Genomic DNA, 22,483 nt, shown 5'->3' on the forward strand with positions numbered 1-22,483 from the left:
CTATTTTTCAGTTATCTTCATCAGTTTGGATTAGACTTCCTATCCAGCATGGAAAAACTGATTGACCTTGACATTAGAGAGTCCTTGTCGGCTCGGCACAGAACGCCACTCTTTGAGGAAGTGGTACACCATCTACACTTTGTGAGGACCAAATGCGAAACATTCTGTGGCCGTGAGGACCTCATACAGAAAGTACAAGAGAAGGCACAAGAAGTCTTTAAAGAAGAAAGGAGTTATAGGTTCCAGGAGACATATGACAATCCTGATGGTGTGATGGGGGGCTTCATAGAAGAACAGAAAAAGATTAAGAAGGAGCATGATGGTTTTGCAGCTCGTTTAGAGGAAATGGGCATAAAATACGTGGCTGGTGACAGGTTGATGGACCTAGAGTCAGATCCAACCTTTAATCCAAAGGTTGTGCAGTTGAAAATACCACCACATGCTGAATTCTGCAGGCCTGTCATTGTTGTAGGCAAATCTGGATCTGGAAAAACGGCATTGATGGCAAAATTGGCTGAGGTTTCTCAGTCTTGGTATGCAAGTAAAGATCCAGTTTTCATGGTTCGATTCCTCGGCACTTCGACAATGTCTACGACCATAAGAGAGGTTCTGTTTGGCTTGTGTGAGCAAATTTGGCAGGTCTACAAAATTCAAATACCCTCAGGCATAGATTTTGATGCAGATTACCAGTATCTCACAAAGTACTTTGCAGCGCTTTTATGGAAAATTGACGTTATGGAAAAGCCTCTGACCATTGTCCTTGATTCTGTAGATCAGTTAAATCAGACAGACCATGCTCACATGCTAAACTGGCTGCCGCAAAAACTTCCCAAGAACGTCACATTTCTGATCTCTCTTGTTACTGACAGAACAAACTGCTTCAGAAACTTACAACTGGTTTTTCCATTCAGCGAAAGATTCATTGAAATGAACGAGCTTCAGAACGATGTTGTAACAGATGTCATTATGATGATGAACAAAAAGTACAGCCGACATTTATCGAAGAAGCAGAAAAATATGATTTTTGACCAGTTTGCCAATTGTAGTCAACCATTGTACCTCAAACTGCTTGTTGACATGTCGTTGTCATGGAGATCTTACACAGATGTGAACCAGTCATTGCTAGGGGCAACTATCAAGGAAGCTATCAACCACCTGTTTGACAATCTAGAGAAAAATCATGGGGAAATATTGGTGCAAAGGGGAATAGGTATAAAAGTTTGTTTTATATGCAAAAGAGCAGGGGATCTTTCATCAAGTCTCAGAGGAGCAATTTCATAGTAAAGACTTTCAACGGTAGCTCTATAATGTTGAAAATCATGCCTTTACAAATTCCCTCCTAGCATTCTTGATGTAAGGGTCCCTTGGTACAAGCTGAGCATGTAAGCCATTATCAGGCAGCATCAATTTCAATCATGATCTTTTAAAACACTGAGGATTCATCATTTTGTTGACCTTGAAGGTAGTTTAGAGCTTTTAACAACATTGTTAAATACTGCATTGACATACTCAAAAATAGGATTCAATCATTAAAAAAAACACCAGATGGCAGACGTTATCGAGATATTTAGAAGGAAACAGATTTTCATTAAAATTTTATGTATTTTTAGCTTACCTTTGTGCAGCCAGAGAGGGCCTGTCAGAGGTGGAATTGGAAGACCTTCTCTCCCTTGATGATGAGGTAAATGCTGTGATACTAGTATACTATTACTACTACTGTTAAATAAAGTGAACTGGCACAAGCAGATATTGGTCTCAAAGTAAATAAGATGTAAGCAAGAATTATGATGTCAGTATAAGTTTCCCCTCTCTTCTGCAATAGAGTGGCAGCACCTATGGTGCGACTTGATTAGAAACAGGAAATTTGTTGTAAACGGGGCATATGATTTATGTGGGAAAGTGGAAAAAATGATGTGAGTGTGATGATACGACTAAGTAATATGACTTAATAGGAGTCACCCATGGTGCGACTTGTTTAGAAGGTCATAAATACTTTAAATTTCCTTTTTACTTAATCCATATTTCACAGGATGCCAAAAACTGACAATTGCAAAAATTATCTATAAGGTCTATTTTTACTGCGGTTTAAGCAATTTGCGTGTTTTTCTGTAGAAGAGAATAGGTTGGAGTAATTTTATAGCCTTAGTGTTGTCATCTGAGTCTTTGTGGAAAAATGTTAAATGTTAGCCATAAAACATTCAAGATATTACACCCTGGTATTCAGAAACAACTTAGAAAAATGTTATCAGTGACAATGCGCACATATGTAACAGATCCCATTGCTGTCGCTAAAATATTTTTTTTTTTTATTATTTTTTTTTGAGAAAATTAAAAACTGCTTGTGTGAGAAGTACTGCACAAAGGAGCCAACATAAATAAGGATACCGTAAATGTACTATTAAATGCACATGTCCTAATACATTGCCAGGGGTCTTATTGCGGGTCTGTTTACAGATACTCTGACATGAACAATGATAACCTTAACCCTACATTCCCAAAAATGTAATATATTCTGATGAAAAGCATTCCCATGGCCTATTATCTAATGATGGTAATTAAAAACATTTTTATTTGGTTTTGTTTATTTGCAAATTTCCCAATAAGTGCACAGTGCTTCATTGATTAGCAAAATAACGCTTGTGCATTCATAATGCATAAAAATCGAAACCAGTTTGAAATGAACACTCTCAGGCTCTGAAAATGTGTTTGCAGGTTTTACAGGACACCTACATCTACCACCTTCCTCCTGACCCAGACGTGATTCGCCTTCCACCGTTGTTATGGAAACGCATACAGTACGACATCACAGAGTACGTCGTCGAGCGTCAGTCGGGGGGTAAAAAGGTGATTGGCTGGTACCATCGGCAGTTTAGCGAGGCAGCGAGGGAAAGGTACCTACATGATGGCATTAGAAAGAAGGCACATGCTGCTGTTGCAGAATACTTTCAGGTGAATAATGTATTTCAGCAACTCCCGCCTTTTATAGGGTTAGATAGCAGAAAATTCCATTTCCTGTGTAAAGAAGTTCAAATGTAGTTATGTAATAAATGCCTTTGAAATTTGAAGGAGAAAAGGCCTGAATTGAAATTTGTCCCAAGTGAGATTTCTGTCGGTAACTGTCTGGTGTGTGTTCATTAAAGGAATAAAATAACTCAATTTAAACAATTTCTGAGTATCTTTAGGCTTTCATAGCAATAAACCATCACAATTCTAACAAACCCCTTAATGTGAAATTCTAATTTGAAACAAGTTAGGGAAACAACTGTCACAGTAGGCTTGTGCAAATTTTGAGAACTCAAAACTTAAATTTGTAATTTTTGCTCAGCGAACTAATCCATGACAGGAACATGTTCTGTTGTTTTAAATAAATTGATTAACTTTGACAGTGACTTTGCTGGAAATGCATTGACGCTATTAAAACCTTTCCCTTCTATTTTCATGATAAAAATTGTCTGTTTGTTAGTATAGAAATACAATGAATACTTATTATCTTGCTTGTAAGTCAACTGACTGTTCATGGTCTGTACTTTCCTTTTATTTATGGATATAATTTTTCAAGTGGAAACTTAAATAATGCATGAAGCAACACATTGACAGTGAAAATAACAAAGACTTGATTTATTGTGTTGCCTGTGAAGAATTGGAGACACAGTGATTACTTTGTCTGGCATTGTCGTTGTCTGTGTCCCGCTTCCATTTCTGAAAAAAACAATGTTCGAACAAATTGGTGTAAAGTCTTCAAACTTGGTATGCACATTGGGCATGGTCTGAAGATGTATACTATTGATATAGGGTCAATAGGTCAAGGTCAAACTCATGGTGACCTTTATAAAAATATATGGGAACTCCAAACAGGCCACACATCTTATATTCAAATTCTAGTTATCTAGTTATTCTATATGGGCACCAGCCTGTGCAACATACGTGACTCATATGTTTCTAAAAACAGAACACAAATAATTGTATGTTTTATTCATGCATATATTGTAATTTCTATAGGGCATTTGGAGTGAAAGGTGCAAACCATTGCAGTTGATAAAGGGAAAGAAAGGTAACTACCCTCAAAACCAGAGACAAGTCCCTGCACAGCCAATCAAGTTCAGCGAACATTTGTACAATACGAGAAAACTTAGCGAGCTGTCTCACCATCTTGTACACAGTGAGCAATTTGAAACTGCTCTGACTGAGCTTTTCTGCGACCCTGATTGGCTGTATGCCAAATGCTTGACTACATCTTTGACTTCTTTGATGGAAGATCTAAAAATAGCACAAGAAGCATGTGATCAGGCTATAAATAGAATGAAAGTTGAAAAACAAGCATTGGCCAATGCAAATGGGAAAGAAAAGCAAGCAAAAGAGGTTGAGGATATGATTAAAAGGAACAAGAAAGTATTGGAAGGATTTAGGCTGGTTTTCAGGATGATATTACTGGCTGCTGACAGTATCAGAAAGGATCCAGTCAACTTGCCACTTATGGTAAAAAATAATTATGTATGAAAATTGTGTAAACAGAATTAGTTATACATTTGTTAAACTTAAAGCCTAATGTTTATGGCACTGTTGTCTATTAACCAGATTTTGTCCCAACTGAGGCCAGGCTACTCCGCTTAAGCCCACATATAGACTCTTACCATAGTCTAGTGTTTTAAAACATTAAAAGATAAAAAATACCAGGTTTCATCCCAACTTGGACCAGACTACATGAAGAATGCTTGCATAGAGATGCTTAGTACTCAAAAATGTATGACATGAACTCATGAATACTCCATTTCAATGTTGTTTATCAGGTTTTGTCCCAGCTTGGCCCTGACTACTCAGGTAACGCTCACATAGAGACGCTTGTTCAGCGATGCGTAAAGTGGTGCGGGTCCAGCCCCCTCCCTCTCCTTGTACCCAGCAGGGAGTGTGTGAGCAAGCCAAGTGGAAATCAGCTGTATTCAATTGGTGTGGAAGTTGCCAACCATGAAAAAAGTAGGGACAGAAACTGCAATTAAATTCCCTAAATGTAAAATAATATACTGAATTCTTGTACATCTATCGATCTCCTTGTTATCATTTCAGATAGTGATTGTACTACAAGCCTTATTTAAATCCATGTTAATTTCTTTTTCTAATCCCTTATCATGCTAGTGCACTTAAGATATCAGATGCACCATGGTACATATAAGCTGGACATTTTATGGAGCCAGAGTCGGTACTGTTAAAATTTTATGCCTTGCGCCCCCATGTTATTTTGGTATCATTTCAAAAGAGTATTGCATACTGGACTGGTTATTAATATGAACAATAAATGACTGATAAGACTAACACAGATGCATTTATGGTACCAGTAGTTTGTATTATTGTGGTGAATTTTTGAAATCGATAATGAAATTTTTATCTGTACAATATTTACATATATCCTTCCTCTACACAATAAACCCTATCAAAAGATACCAAAACAATACGGAGCTAAATGCATGTATTAAGTACCATTTATACATTAAATACAACTGATTTTGTCTGGCATGTTTATAACAAAAGTCAAGTACTGAATGACCAATATTATAAAGATCACCTAAACACGTTTGTAATGAACAATGAAATTATCATACAGAGGAAATTATTTCTCGCCTAATTCCATGAATTTCTATTTGAAGTCTAAAATCTCTTTAAGAAGTAAAATATTATTTCCCAGACAACCGTGACCAATCCAGTCAGTGTTTGTACCTACACGAGGACGTTGGACAGCTGTTTGTGGCTCGACCGAGGACAGGCGGTCTCAGTGACCTACTTTGTGTGTACGACCTACGTGATCATGGCTCCTGTATCGTAGAGCAGACAATCAGCCGATATATCCGTGGAATCAGCTTTGTCGGACAAAACAAGTTTGTTACTCAAAATTTAATAAAAACAATGATTATGGAACTTTATTTCAAGTAGATTGCATGTACAAGTATGACATTAAAACCAATTTTTATAACATGGTACAGTTACAAATTATAGGTTAACACATCTTAAGTTCAGGGGCCTTAAGTCTGTTATAACCTGATTAAGCTAAGTTCACAATTTATGTTCTTCTCTAATTTGTGAAATATTTGCTTTTTTCAAAGTGTTTTGACTGTATATTTTCTGTCTTATAATCATAAAAAACTAAGTTTCACATATCGAAATCAGGTTAAAGTAAGAAATTTTGCTAAACAAAAAAAGCTACTTAAGTCTGTGAATCTTAAAAAAAAACATTTTGAGGAGTCAGGGCCTGGAGTAAGTATATGTAAAAACAAAAATGTAAAAAATATTACCAATAATTGTGATTCTTAAACTTTAAAAACATTTTTTAGTCTGTCTGTTTTTCAAAGAAAACAATGTTGTAGTTTTGTCATAGATTTTGGAAACATTGCTTACCGTATTCTGAAGGCTCTTAAGCGCTCTAAGAAAAAATGCTGGAGAAGGCTAATTGATTCCGGTCATTGCATAAACAATTGCATTTTAAATTGTGGTGTGTAACCATTTCTGCCTTTTTCTATTGGCTAATATATTCAATTTTGAACCAAAAGGTGTTGCAATCATTTTAGATGATATGGGCGGAGTCATGAAAAAAGCTATTCAATACATAGTAAAATCTCATGACTGTTTACTGTGACAGTATGCAGATTAGAAGCACGGTAAATAACTCTGGTCAAAACCTGTATGGAGTTATGCTCCAAGATGGACTAAGTTGTCTTGTACAGCTCTTGTCAAATACTTGCATAACCATAATTACCTTGCATGACCATAATTACCTTGCATGACCATAATTACCTTGCATGACCATAATTACCTTGCATGACCATAATTACCTTGCATGACCATAATTACCTTGCATGACCATAATTACCTTGCATGACCATAATTCCTTGCATGACCATAATTACCTTGCATAACCATAATTACCTTGCATGACCATAATTACCTTGCATGACCATAATTACCTTGCATGACCATAATTACCTTGCATAACCATAATTACCTTGCATGACCATAATTACCTTGCATGACCATAATTACCTTGCATGACCATAATTACCTTGCATGACCATAATTACCTTGCATGACCATAATTACCTTGCATAACCATAATTACCTTGCATGACCATAATTACCTTGCATGACCATAATTACCTTGCATGACCATAATTACCTTGCATGACCATAATTACCTTGCATGACCATAATTACCTTGCATGACCATAATTACCTTGCATGACCATAATTACCTTGCATGACCATAATTACCTTGCATGACCATAATTACCTTGCATGACCATAATTACCTTGCATAACCATAATTATATACATTATATTAGTTTTATTTACATTCCATAATTATCTACATTAAATTAGTTTATTTACATTCCATAATTATCTACGTAAATTAGTTTAATTTACATTCTATAATTATATACATTAAATTAGTTTAATTTACATTCCATAATTATATACATTAAATTAGTTTAATTTACATTGTTACATTCCATAATTATCTACATTAAACTAGTTTAATTACATTCTTTTATTATATACATTAAATTAGTTTAATTTACATTCCATAATTAGATACATTAAATTAGTTTAATTTTCATTCCATAATTATATACATTAAATTAGTTTTATTTACATTCTATAATTATCTACGTAAATTAGTTTTATTTACATTCCATAATTATCTACATTAAATTAGTTTAATTTACATTCCATAATTATATACATTCAATTAGTTTAATTTACATTCTATAATTAAATACATTCAATAAGTTTAATTTACATTCTATTATTATATACATTCAATTAGTTTAATTTACATTCCATAATTATATACATTAAATTAATTTTATTTACATTCCAAAGTTTAATTTACATTCTATAATTATATACATTAAATCAGTTTAATTAACATTCTATAATTATATAAATTAAATTAGTTTGATTTCCATTTATAATTATATACATTAAAATAGTTTTATTTACATTCCATAATTATCTACATTAAACTAGTTTAATTACATTCTTTTATTATATACATCCAATTAGTTTAATTTACATTTTATATTTATATACATTCAATTAGTTTAATCTTCATTCCAGGTACTTGTTGTTAGAAGTGTACCAATTGGGCTTCAAGGCAGACTTCGGTTACAGTGAGACTGAACACCAGTTGTATGAATCGTCTATTGCAGCCCCAGTGAAATTCACCCATCAAACAAAGCGCATTGCAGTGTCCGAATCAGGGTTGTGGATCGTGTGCTCGATGTGTAAATAATATTTACTTATTTTTTGATGATTTAAATTTACTCCATTTTTCAAATTTTATTTTCTTTGCTTTTAAGCTGCTCTCTCATAGATTGACCATTTCGACATCTATTTTTATTTTTTGTCTTTGAATGCGCAAATCTTGGGTTTAATGTCTGAAAACTATACAAAACTGCTTACAGAAGATCAGATCGCAGTTTTTCAAAATTTCATAATTGATATTTCATGACTGGAATTGTAACTAGGGTTTTAAGAAAAATTAAAATTTTCGGCAGTTTCCCAAACAATTGAGATATGTTCTGTTGTGAGTTATCTTATATGACTGAATTGAAGGCATTGATACCAAAATCAGCTGATTCTGAGACAAAAATAATAAAAAAATGTCAAAACTGTCAATCTGTGAGACTCATTTAGTCGGGTAAATACTTTTGATTTTTCGAGGAACTAGGATCTGCATATCAAATAGTAGAAATTCAAAGTTTTTGTGTACTGCATACTTCCCTGTGAGTGTTGAATACACCTTGACTCAAAATCCTTTAATTTGAGGAGTGCATACCAAAAGGGAAGGTTTTGGAAGAGGATTTCAGACACTTATTATGCCCCCTTTTGAAAAAAGTGGGGTATATTGTTTTGCACATGTCGGTCGGTCGGTCGGTCGGTCGGTCTGTCTGTCGGTCGGTCGGTCGGTCGGTCGGTCGGAATACCAAATGGTTTCCGATCAATAACTTGAGAACGCTTTGACCGAGGGACCTCATACTTGGTATGTGTATTGGTCATCACCAGCAGATGAACCCTATTGATTTTGAGGTCAGTGGGTCAAAGGTCAAGGTCAGTGTGACCTTTACATGAAAAACGGTTTCCGATCAATAACTTGAGAACGCTTTGACCCAGGAACCTCATACTTGGTAGGTGTATTGGTCATGACCAGCAGATGAACCCTATTGATTTTGAGGTCAGTGGGTCAAAGGTCAAGGTCAGTGTGACCTTAACATGAAAAACGGTTTCCGATCAATAACTTGAGAACGCTTTGACCCAGGGACCTCATACTAGGTAGGCTTATTGGTCATGACCAGCAGATGAACCCTATTGATTTTGAGGTCAGTGGGTCAAAGGTCAAGGTCAGTGTGACCTTTACATGAAAAACGGTTTCCGATCAATAACTTGAGAACGCTTTGACCCAGGAACCTCATACTTGGTAGGTGTATTGGTCATGACCAGCAGATGAACCCTATTGATTTTGAGGTCAAAGGTCAAGGTCAGTGTGACCTTAACATGAAAAACGGTTTCCGATCAATAACTTGAGAACGCTTTGACCCAGGGACCTCATACTAGGTAGGCTTATTGGTCATGACCAGCAGATGAACCCTATTGATTTTGAGGTCAGTGGGTCAAAGGTCAAGGTCAGTGTGACCTTTACATGAAAAACGGTTTCCGATCAATAACTTGAGAACGCTTTGACCCAGGAACCTCATACTTGGTAGGTGTATTGGTCATGACCAGCAGATGAACCCTATTGATTTTGAGGTCAAAGGTCAAGGTCAGTGTGACCTTAACATGAAAAACGGTTTCCGATCAATAACTTGAGAAGGCTTTGACCCAGGGACCTCATACTAGGTAGGCTTATTGGTCATGACCAGCAGATGAACCCTATTGATTTTGAGGTCAGTGGGTCAAAGGTCAAGGTCAGTGTGACTGTAAGCTGAAAAAAGGTTTTCTGATTGTCCATATTTTATTTTCTTATATAGTAGACAGTAGAAATTTATATGTCACTAAATGCATGAGTTGAAGTATCAGTTTTCAGTGAACATCTAGTTTAATTATGCCCCCCTTCGAAGCAGAGGGGTTATATAATTGCTTTGCACATGTCGGTCGGTCTGTTGGAAGACCAAAGCTTGTCCGAGTGATAACTCAACAATTCCCGGACCTATGGTCATCAAACTTGACATGAAGATTAGGTATGACCAGTAGATGACCTGCCTCATATGCATCCAATGACAAATCAGCTGTCATTTCAGTCCATGCATATTTCATTCAATTGTCCAAATATTTCTGGCAACTTGGCGCTCAGGGGGCATAATGTTTGACAAACATCTCTTGTTTCATTTATTGGATGGTCTCTTATAAAAAGTCCAGTCATTAGGTCGGATTTAGAAATTGTGTTAAAAATCTAAATACAGCTTTAACTGTACTGTGCACAAAAATGACAATTTTTAATAAATCTACAAATAAGAAATACTAGACACTAAGAAACAGAAATCTAAAATGCAAGCAACTACACAGTACACAGTATGCCAACAAATATTATTGTAATCTAAAATTATTTCAGATAAAACTATCTTCATTTACCAAATGGAAAAGACTCTACAGGAGAAACACATCTTCAGAGGCATTGAAGAGGAAGTAGATGCTCTGCTTATCTCCCCTGATGAAACTCTCCTAATTTCTGCTTCTGAAACCTGGCGTATGAAAACAGAGGAAGTTTTGGTGTTCAGTCTAAAATCCATGCAGAAATTGTTCGCAGTACCTGGTACCTACTTTGCCCCATGTTTGGTCACAAATACGAATTTGCTGATAAGCCGAAAGGCTGGGTACGAAGAAAGTGGCAAGCTGATGGTTTGTCCATTAAAGGAAGGGGAAAGGAATTACGATATTATTGCTCATGAGAAATACCATGTGGAAGAGATGTATTTACATTCTTCACACCAGTATATTTTGACCTCTTTTTATGCATCTTCTTCGGCTAATGAAACTGAAGTGAAACATGCTTCACTGGTGGATATTTCAAATGGCAGTGTGGTAGGTGACATTTTAAAAGGGAAATTTTCAGAATTAGTTTCTGTTTCTTATGAAAACACTGTTCTTGAATAAATATTTTTTATCGCCCGCCGAACTGAAGGTTTCAGGAGGGGGATATTGTTATGGCGTTGTCCGTCCGTCCGGTCACACGGGGTCTAAAACTAGGTCACTAGGTCCAATCTTAGAAAAATCTTTGGAACAAACTAGAGGCATTAAACATGGTCAAATATTCATGAAACTTAATCAAATTGTTATCCTTGATGAACTCTTGGACGTTTATAAAACTGGGTCACATATGATCGAAAGTTAGGTCACTAGGTCACATCTTAGAAAAATATTGTCAGTAACCATATCATGGTAATGATTGGTCAGATTATGTTTAAACTTGGTCAGGATGTACCCCTTGATGAAATATGGACCGCTTGTAAAAGTGGGTCACATGGGGTCAAAAACTAGGTCACTAGCTCAAATCTTAGAAAAATCTTTGGAACACATTAGAGGCATTATGTATAGTCTAATATTCATGAAACGTGATCAGAATGTTTTTGATGAACTCTTTGACATGTTTAAAACTGTGTCACATTCATAGAAACTATTACAAATGTTACTCTATATACAAAACTTTTATTCAAATAATTCCAAACAAACTTATATCAAACGTCCATAACGGTCCATTTCTCTGCAGCCATATTACATGTTAATATAGGAATATTTCACCTACTTTTCATTTCCAATCCATGAACTTTGCCTAATCAGGCGGGGGATATCAATTCAAGAATTTGCTTGTTTTCTGTGTGATGCATGTGCCCCATGATCATAATTGCTGCACACTTTGTGACGCCCATTCATTGGGAGACATCTTGTTTTTTCCCTGTACGTCAGTTGGTCGGACCACCAGTCACACTTCATGTCTGCTGTATAAAGCACCCTGGATCTTCATACTTGGTATGCCAGTTGGTCTTGGCTAAATAATCCCTAAGGCTATTGATTTTGAGATCAGTAGATTAAAGGTGACGGTGACCTTGAGATGAAAAAACAGTTTCCATTCAATGACTTAAGAATGCTTGGGTCCAGGAACTTCTTACTTGGTATGTGAGTTGGTCATGCCTAGTAGATGACCCCTTTGGATTTTGAGATCAGTAGGTCAAATGTCAAGTGGTGATCTTTAGGTTACTGCTCAATAACTAAAGAATGCTTCAGCCCATGAACTTCCAAGTTGGTCATGAATAGTAGATGACCCTTAACAATTTTGAGATCACTGATCTTATGCATTAGAAGTTCATTATTGAATATGGGTAAATAGGCCAAACTTCAAGGTCACTGTTGGTTCATCACCAGTTCAAAAGTACAAATTCCATGTCAATCATTGATTATTTCTCAGCTATACCCTACAATGGGGGAGACAAACGCTTTTTCAAATATGCAATCTATGGATTGATTTTGTTCATTTTATAATTAATATTTGCAAGCATTTTACTCTGATAGTCATTTTATTGCACTTCAAACTAATATATTAAACAACATGAATACCCAAGAGCTCTTCATTTGAAGGTTGGAAAGGCCCAAGCTGACCATACAGAGCCATGCAGCAATGCCGTCATATTCGGAAACGACAGGCTTTACTATGCCTACACTGTCATGAAAAGATACGACATCATTATCTTCTTTGCTGGTATGAACCCTTATTGATGTTGTCTGACTAAATGTTATGCCATACCCTGCATGTATAGCATATGACATCTAACTACCTAAAAATAAATATTATTGAGTGTTTTTGTAATAAATAAAGGCTAATTGTTTGTTACAGTATAAGACTGTAAAATATTTTCCAGCGTTAGCAACAAAAGCTATATTTCACGAGTGGTTTTGCAACAGTGAAAAATCAACTTTATATGCCTATAAAGGATTTAAAATGACAATTTATTATAGTTTTGCAGAAAAACGTGCCAAATTTTATTTCGAGTGTAAGGTCATTTCAGAAACAACGCCTTTGAAATTTCTGTGGTCTATTGTATAGAGAAAACTTGATTTTTGTATTGTATTAGCCATGTTGGGTTATGACATCATTGTTTATATCAATATTGGGCTCTGATTGGATAAGCTCGATGTCAGTTAACCAATGGTATACGATATTTCATTATATGGTTTTTCTGTTATACAAATATTTATATCAGAATTCGGACTCTGATTGGATGTGTTTGATGTCAGTTAACCAATGGTATACAATGTTTCAATATTAAGCTTTTCTTTTAAACAAACATTTATATCAGTATTACACCCCAGTACCACTGGAAAGCTTTGAAGTCCAAGTTGGTTAGAAATGCTATAATATTTATGCCCCCACAAAGTGGCGGCATATAGGGTTGCCCTTGTCCGTACGTACGTCTGTCTTTCTGTACGTACGAACGTCCCGAAGATTGTTTCCGATCTAATTCTTGAAAACCGTTTGTCCAATCCTCACCAAACTTTAAACACATGTTTGTGACCATAATATCTTGATCAAGTTCCTTAGCCATGGAAATCGCTTTTGTCATTTAGGAGTTACGGCCCTTTATTTGCAAAAAAAGACTTGAAAAATACGTCCCGAAGATTGTTTCCGATCTAATTCTTGAAAACTGTTTGTCCAATCCTCACCAAACTTTAAACACATGTTTGTGACCATAATATCTTGATCAAGTTCGATAGTCATGGAAATCGCTTTAGTCATTTAGGAGTTACGGCCCTTTTTTGCCAAAAATACTTCAAAAATATATGTTTCCAATTCTTGAAAAGTATGTGTCCAATCCTCACCAAACTTTACATACATGATTGTGACCATAATATCTTGATCAAGTTCGATAGCCATGGAAATCGCTTTAATCATTTAGGAGTTAGGGCCCTTTATTTCCCAACAATACTTAAAAAATATCATCTCGATGTAAATGAGATGTGGATCCAACAAGTTTTTTCCTGCCTGAATGGCGCCATATAACCTATACAGTCTTGCGATGCCGTAAAACCCAACTCAACTCAACTTATCCTATATGTGCAGATTATCCTGAATAATCATTATGGCTTATTTTCTGTGACAAAAAATCGAAGTGGGGGCATCCGTGTCCTATGGACACATTTCTAGTTTTTTTTACTAATAAAAAGGTTTTACGAGTTAGATAAATTTATTTTCCAGTGTGATAACTTAGTTGGAATTAAAATCAATTTTGAAAATAATGAGGTGCAATACCAAGTCCGTTGTTGGATAATTAATTAATGCATCGTCTGCTGTTTAAATATCCAACAAGATATCTTCTTTTCAAAAACCAGTCCATTTCGGCCTTGAGGGTATTTGTTAACTTTAGTGACATGTTTTTTGTTTTTTATCACAGGGTATGTTGGCAAGCCATTAGACAACGCGATTGTAGTGCATGTTTTGACTGGCCATAATGAACCAATCACAAATATCATCATACCACAGAGTTTGGAAACCATCATTACAGCCTCCATGGATAAAACAGTGAAGGTGAGAACACTTACAGCTTGAATGAAATAATTAAATATCAATGTTATTATCCCCTGCCGAATTGAAGGTTTCAGGAGGGGGATATTGTTTTGGCATTGTCCGTCCGTTCGCTATTCCATCTGTTCATCCGTCACATAATTTTCTGTCATTCCTTGCTACAGATTGGTTAAATGATGTTCAAACTCATATCTCATATCCAATGTCCATAAGAGTCAATCACTCTGCAGCTGTTTTGCATATTTGGGTTGGAATATTTCACCAACACATCATTTCCATGCCATCCACTTTGTCTAATCTGGGGGGGGGGGGGGGGGGGGGGGGCAATCAATTCAATGATTTTGCTTGTTATTATCATCATTGTTGTCAAGATTTGGTGTGATGATTGTCACACAAAAATTCCATAAGTTGGATATATTAACTTGAAATTAAAAGAATATTCTTAGTTATGAATATTTATTTAATAACACACTTGTTTCATAAATTGATACACTGGTTCTTCATGAATTATTTTCTCCGTAGGGAGTTTCAATCTTTACAGAATCAATTGTCCATTATGATTTTTCCTCTTTTTATTAGAATATGTAAACAAAACATAATTATTACTCCAATTTATGGAGAAGAGCTCTATAAGCTATGCTTCCGATCCAATCCATTTCAATATTATAGACAACTTGTGTGTGTGTGTATTTTCGGTGTAGTTTGTTTGTATGTTGAATAAAATATGTTTAAATCAATTTTTACTCATATCGACCTAATCTCTTTTGTAATCAGATTTCACCACATCTTTTCAATTGTCTATTAAATTATCAACAAACACAGGCTTTGAGCTTTCGACTTTATATCTTCAGAATACATTTACAGTCAAAATTTGTTATATCGAAGGCTTTGGGACCTCGAGAAACACTTCGAGACAACGAACATTTGATATAACTGAACTATAAACATGTCTAACTAAACCAAAAATATTCTAAAAAAGTTCCACCTAACCTGAACATCGAGATAACGGAGTTTGACATAGCGAGTTTTGACCAAAACAAAATAGAACAAATGATGCTTATATCTACAATGTCACAAGACCCTTTACAACAGACGTGTATTCTACAATTAATTAAAGGTGTGGGACCTGAAGACAATACTGGAGAACTTCACTGCGGACCTGAAGCTTCTGGAGATGGAGGCTGTGCAGACATCACTGCAGACGAACGGTGGTGATGGGAAAGTAGAATTGGAGGATTATGTGACAAAATATCTTGCAGCAAGTGCTGAGGTCAAACCACAGACCACTACCCTAGCCCTGAACAGGTATTTTAATTGTAAAAACAGTCATTCTCTGTAGTTCCCACATTTGTATGCATTTTTTGTATGCATTTTATTTCACATGGTTGAAGGTTCAAGTGATGAAATGTTAGCCATCCACCAGTATTGTCAAACAAATGAGTACAACCTTAGCTCTGAACAGGACTTGTATACCAGAAGTGAACTATGAAAAGTTTAGTATTTTAATTTGAGTGTAAAATTTTGAATTGTTACTAGTATAATGGAACAATTTTATGAGTTTAAGAAAAAGCTACTATAATATGGCCCCTTTTACTATGTATACATGTATATATTTATTTTTATTTTGTTAATATGACGAAATGAGGATATCACGATGAAGTATCAACTGCTAAGCAGTGCCGTCACACCACCTATAGCTAGCCATTCACCCATGTCATTGCCATATTTTATGTATGACAGTAAAGTTGGAGATTCCTATGATAAAACAAAACCCAACAACTTTCAGTTTTGGAAAACAAGGTTCATTATCAACACAAAATTGGGTAATAAAATAACAGTACGATATATTTCAGGTCAGGAGAGAGTGTATATGTCGGTACAGAAAGCGGAAAGGTTCAAGTGTACGACATTGAGTCGGGGAAACCCAGCCTAGCTATTGAAACAAACATTGGCGCTGTTATGAACATGATGATGTCACAAGATGGGCGCTGCATGATTGTGGCTGGAAGTCGGGATATCCACGTGGAGGACTTGCATTGTAAGCATGTGAAGAGGAGGGGGGATCATTGTTATCAGGTGGAGAGGAGGGGGAGAAGAGCATGTGGGATATCTTACATGTAAAAAGGGGGATAGCTTACATGTGAAGAGGAGGAAAATAACATGCATGTGCAGACGGGGGAGGGGGAATATCTTACAAGTGAAGATGAAGGGGTTAGCTTGCATGTGAGGAGGCAGGGGGATAGCTTGCATGTGAAGAGGAGGGGGGATAGCTTGCATGTGAAGAGGAGGGGGATAGCTTGCATGTGAAGAGGAAGGGGGATAGCTTGCCTGTAAAGAGGAGGGGTATAGCTTGCATGTGAAGAGGCAGGGGATAGCTTGCCTGTGAAGAGGAGGGGTATAGCTTGCATGTGAAGAGGAGGGGTATAGCTTGCATGTGAAGAGGAGGGGTATAGCTTGCATGTGAAGAGGAGGGGGATAGCTTGCATGTGAAGAGGAAGGGGGATAGCTTGCCTTTGAAGAGGAGGGGGATAGCTTGCATGTGAAGAGGAGGGGGATAGCTTGCATGTGAAGAGGAGGGGGATAGCTTGCATGTTGAGAGTAAGGGGGATAGCTTGCCTGTGAAGAGGAGGGGTATAGCTTGCATGTGAAGAGGCAGGGGGATAGCTTGCATGTGAAGCGGAGGGGTATAGCTTGCATGTGAAGAGGAGGGGTATAGCTTGCATGTGAAGAGGAGGGGTATAGCTTGCATGTGAAGAGGAGGGGTATAGCTTGCATGTGAAGAGGAGGGGTATAGCTTGCATGTGAAGAGGAGGGGGATAGCTTGCATGTGAAGAGGAGGGGTATAGCTTGCATGTGAAGAGGAGGGGGATAGCTTGCATGTGAAGAGGAGGGGTATAGCTTGCATGTGAAGAGGAGGGGGATAGCTTGCATGTGAAGAGGAAGGGGGATAGCTTCCATGTGAAGAGGAGGGGTATAGCTTGCATGTGAAGAGGAGGGGTATAGCTTGCATGTGAAGAGGAGGGGTATAGCTTGCATGTGAAGAGGCGGGGATAGCTTGCATGTGAAGAGGCAGGGGGATAGCTTGCATGTGAAGAGGAGGGGGAATAGCTTGCATTTGTATATGGGGGAGGGGGATAGCTTGCAAGTGATAGGAGGGGGCGGGATATTTTTCATTTATTGTTTAACTTTTCATTTACTTACAGTAACAAACTTTAAAAATAATCCCAACACTTTTAGCTTAAAATGGTTATATTTAAAAAGGAACCATTTTAGAGGAATTATTAAACATCATCATTGAACCAAAATTAGTACTCATTATGAGGTCAAAAGTCAAAAAGTCGCACATGCTACTTGGTGAAATGTAAAAAAAAAGAAAGTTTTTCAACGTCAAGTTTTACACACATGTAAAGATAAAGGTATGTAGGAAAAAATATAAATTATGTGTTTCCTGTCCAGATTGAGTAGTCTGACCCTTGAGCATGATGCCTTTTTGGTAAGTCAGCAAACCTTGCTACTGGCTAACGCATTATAGATATGTACACTGTTGACTCTGGAATGCATGAATTCTAGTGTATGGAGGAGGCTTATATGTTTTATTAATGTTTTCTCCTAGCCCAGCGCCAGACGACTCTGGAAGGGCGAGGGAAATTCTCTTGTATGGCCGAGGCGAGTAATGTTCTGGTGGCAGGGTGTTCTGGTGTGGAATCCAAGGGCAGAATGTGGAATATTGTCACAGGTAAATTATAAAAGTCAAGTTATTCCCATAGTCTTGGTGTCAAGTTGTTGTTGCTGTTGCTATTGTTGTAAAATTGGCATAGCTTGGAAACTACTCAAGATTTTAACAGGAAACTTAGTACACATGTTCACATTATGGCAATAATTGTATACATTGTATGTTGCAAGCCTGATTATCCTGACAAACGGTATCCAATACACTTTTATTATGGGAATTTTAGATGCTTTGTGATGTATTATTTTCGTATATTTATTGCAGTCAGTGGGCTTTAAATTATTAAGTCTTGAACCACTTGAAGGATTTTGAAATAACTACCCACAAATGTTCACCATATTGAGACAATGTGCAGAGCACATGTAACAACCAGCTCGGTTCAAGGTCAAGGTCACACTTAGACGTCAAAGGTCATATGACTATAATATGACTATATTTCATGTCCAATACTGGTATTCATCATATTGAGACAATCTTCAGAGTGCATGTTGCAACCATCTCTGTTCAAGGTCAAGGTCACACTAAGAGATCAAAGGTCATATCACTACATTTCATGTCTGCTTCATTTCTCTTGAACCTCTTGGAGGATTTGAAATAACTTGCCACATATGTTCACCGTATTGGGACTATGTGCGGAGGAGGAGACATCTGTTTTTTATTACAAAAAGAACCATTTGTTAAACTTCAAAATAATATCATTCCTTGTGAAAACAATAATTAAGCCATTCAATATTACAGGAGAGACACTACGAGACTTTCAACTGATATATTCATTCCAATGTGTAGCAATCAACAGTTCTGGAACAAAGGTATGACATGGAGTCAGGTTTTTTCTAGTTTCACATTTATTTTAGCTTGATTTTGTATGACACTCGTGAGAAGCAGATAGTTGGCACGTACAAGACTGTTTCCTGGGGAAAGAAACCAATATTATTATCTCATTTATTATAATATCAGTAGAAATCTGTTGTTGCTTGCTGTTTTTCATGAAAGCTAGCAATTTTTCTTTGATTGAACTATTCCTCGGTCAACAGTATACACTGTGTTTCTCTCGCACTATGACCTCATTTGAATTTTCAAAATTTATTCTTAGATGGCATCTAATTAATGTTTTTTTTATCTTTTTAACACATGTTCAATTTGTTTTTATTGGGTAATAAAACAGTTATTTCCTTTCCTTTTTTGTTTAGATAAACTTTTGATCCAGTAAAAAACCAGTTATTTCATTGTTATTATCGGGTAATAAAACAGTTATTTCCTTTTTTGTTTTGTTAAACTTTTGATCCAGTAAAAAAAACCAGTTATTTCATTGTTATTATCGGGTAATAAAACAGTTATTTCCTTTTTTGTTTTGTTAAACTTTTGATCCAGTAAAAAAACAGTTATTTCATTGTTATTTGGGTAACAGTCAAAACTATTGTCCCTTGGTGTTGGGGATAACATACTGCTGTCATCACCTCCACCTCAGGACAACTGTTTTGACTGTTACCCAAATGACCATGAAATAACTGTATTTGGGCCCCAATTTCTCGAAACATCGTAAGTCCCTTGTTACAGGATCAAGCTCAGCACACTGGGTATAATTTTTTTATTCTCTTATTTTAAGAGTTTTGAGGCTTTTAAAGGAAATAATATTTGAAAATAATAAGAAAAACTACTAAAATCATATTTAAGAAGTTAATTTTGGACAAGGAAATAAGATACTAAAGTGTTACGCTTAAAAAATTGTTGAGAAATGGGCCTGGCCCCAATTTCTCGAAACTTCTTAAGTCCCTTATAACAGGATTAAGCTAATCTCACTATTTTTGTTGTTATATAGAATGTGTTATTTTTACTTTTTCAAGATCTTTTAAAAATTATGTAGGAATAATCTGTATGATTATCAGAATAAACCATTTTCATTTATCAAAATCCATTTTCAGTATGTATTATGGCTAATTGAAATAAGAGACTTAAGCCTGTTAAGCTTAAGAAGTTTCGAGAAATTGGGGCCTGATGTTCATTTTAAGTGATACAGTTGGTGCTCAAACCCATGACCTCTTAGAAAGGTGTGAAGCACTCCAATGAAATGATGTGTTGGAGGAAATAGAAGAATTGATACGGGCTCACTTAGTTTGTAGAGTCTCAAGGTCAAGCAAACTGACAGTCTCCGAAATTCTTGTACAAGGTTTTAGAAAACTGTAACACAGCATCATCTATCCCCCGGGTTTGATTTGGTATAAACTCTTCAGGGTCTTTGATTGTGAGACAAAATGTTCACTTCCAACTGAAGAGCAAAATTCCAAAATATTTTGAAACTACAACTTTAAAGGGACTAGACACCAGATGATACAAATGAAAGAAAAAAAGGAAATTTTCAAAAACTTATATAAAATTGGTATTGTTGTGTACAACGCATTGCATCTTACTTACTGAGGTATCATATCATTTACGACTTATGTATCTTTCACAGTTTTTGCCAGTTCTAAATATACTGGTTCTGTCTAACAAATAAATCACAGTCAATTTAAAAATACTGGTAGTATTGCTATATGTATTTGTACTGATAACGTCACTTTCACATGCTAAATATAAACACTATAAATGGGGAAACCATTATGCGCTTATTTTAAACAGGTTAACTCAGCTGAGACGGTGACAAAATTTTCCTTTTATCATGTAAAATGATGTATTATCAGCCTCATACTAGCTGATTTTGACAGTTCTAGGCTTGTCATGTAGATATAATGTATTTGCTAATTTTGGGACCATCTAGCCCCTTTAAATTTTCATCAAACCATGTTAATATACCAAAATGATCTTGATTTTATATTTTCTCATAGAATAAAATCATATCCAGGTATTGGCATCGATATTCGAGTTTCCCATCATTGTCAACATTGAAAACGAAAAAAGCCAGCCCATGTGTGATATGAAAACGACTGACAGTACGATGGGCGGAGCGGTTTCCTGTGCGATCAGCCTCGATGACCAAATGGGTGCCATGAGTTCCACGGATGGGGCTGTGCGTGTAATCAACATGAATGGGAAGTACTTGTTTCGTTTTCAACAGAAATCGTCTGCTACTACCGTGGCATTCTCGAAGGATGGTGTGAATCTGTTGTCTGCTGGCTACCGTACTATCTACGTGTGGTCAATTGTTGATGGCGATTGCAAGTGAGTAGTGGCTGACAGTATTTACATTGCACAAGTTGTCAGTGTTATTGTTTTGTTGATTTTTTTGTTAACTTTGATAAATCAGCATTCAGTTTTTTAACCAAGTAAATGAAATGAATTAAACAAAGATTGGGCCAGTACTCAGATGGCATTTTAAAGATTTACTTTGATAAATCAACAGTCAACTGTTGTATACGGTAATTTTAATCATATAAGTCAATTGAATAAAACTGAGACCGGGCCAGTAGATTTATTCAATTCTAAACCTTCTCTGTTTTAAATGATTCTTTATGTGAATATGCATATTCATTTCATTTGATGGACACTTACATATTTGGAACCCGTTGAATGTTGGTTTTCCCATACATTTATAAATGTGCTGCAGTTATGGAAAACCCACATTTTTATAACAGTGACTATTATAACTTGCTTTAAACAAGATCGCCACAGAGCGTACACCAAGGCTAGTCTGATGTTTTATTCAGTTGAAGAAGGGGCCTATCCTGACAAGTATTGAAACCAGAGTTATGGGCCTTTCTGTGCATGTGTGTTTTTTATTTTGCAACGTGTGCACCAAGTTTCATTTAAATATTCGGAACAACTCAAAAATTAAAGCTTTTGTTTTGCATGCTGACAGAACCCAACGGCCATGATAATACCTCAACTTTTTTCTTTATATAAACATGAAGCTTGGAGGTGAATTTAAGCTGTCAGGCTTTAAAGTATGAACCGGTACAATTTGACATTTTCCACGTTTCCACGTTCTGTCTAAAGTTTTTTTTTTTTATTATGAGTTTTCTCATAATTTTTTGTCTGCGTCATATCTATGCTAGGGTCCAATACTCAGTATAATACAGTACATCAGATAATTTTCCTCAAGCAATGTATTTCAGGTTTTGAAAGTAGTCAGACATTATCCAATAGTACATGTAGTTCTTACTTATCATTCTCATTCATCAGAGGTTTCGATCGTGATAAAATCTAACGTGGTACCTCACTCAGGTGAAAGGTACGTAACTCTGGTGAACGAGAATGTTACT

At 36.1% G+C, this 22,483-nt stretch overlaps 1 protein-coding gene across 1 annotated transcript in view; it reads left to right on the forward strand.

Moving 5' to 3' along the window:
* The window catches only part of LOC128212477 (uncharacterized), a 31,234-nt gene that overhangs the window by 6,808 nt on the left and 1,943 nt on the right, over positions 1-22,483 (forward strand). The window contains exons 8-22 of the mRNA XM_052917959.1: positions 12-1,210; positions 1,611-1,681; positions 2,713-2,949; positions 4,000-4,476; positions 4,788-4,971; positions 5,678-5,867; positions 8,104-8,270; positions 10,595-11,064; positions 12,616-12,736; positions 14,427-14,560; positions 15,675-15,862; positions 16,411-16,595; positions 18,171-18,293; positions 19,026-19,096; positions 21,127-21,443. Of these exons, the coding sequence (XP_052773919.1) occupies positions 12-1,210; positions 1,611-1,681; positions 2,713-2,949; positions 4,000-4,476; positions 4,788-4,971; positions 5,678-5,867; positions 8,104-8,270; positions 10,595-11,064; positions 12,616-12,736; positions 14,427-14,560; positions 15,675-15,862; positions 16,411-16,595; positions 18,171-18,293; positions 19,026-19,096; positions 21,127-21,443 (4,134 nt within the window). The remainder of the gene's footprint in view (positions 1-11; positions 1,211-1,610; positions 1,682-2,712; positions 2,950-3,999; positions 4,477-4,787; positions 4,972-5,677; positions 5,868-8,103; positions 8,271-10,594; positions 11,065-12,615; positions 12,737-14,426; positions 14,561-15,674; positions 15,863-16,410; positions 16,596-18,170; positions 18,294-19,025; positions 19,097-21,126; positions 21,444-22,483) is intronic.

Source organism: Mya arenaria, chromosome 12, assembly GCF_026914265.1.
Source record: "Mya arenaria isolate MELC-2E11 chromosome 12, ASM2691426v1".
NCBI lineage: Eukaryota > Metazoa > Mollusca > Bivalvia > Myida > Myidae > Mya > Mya arenaria.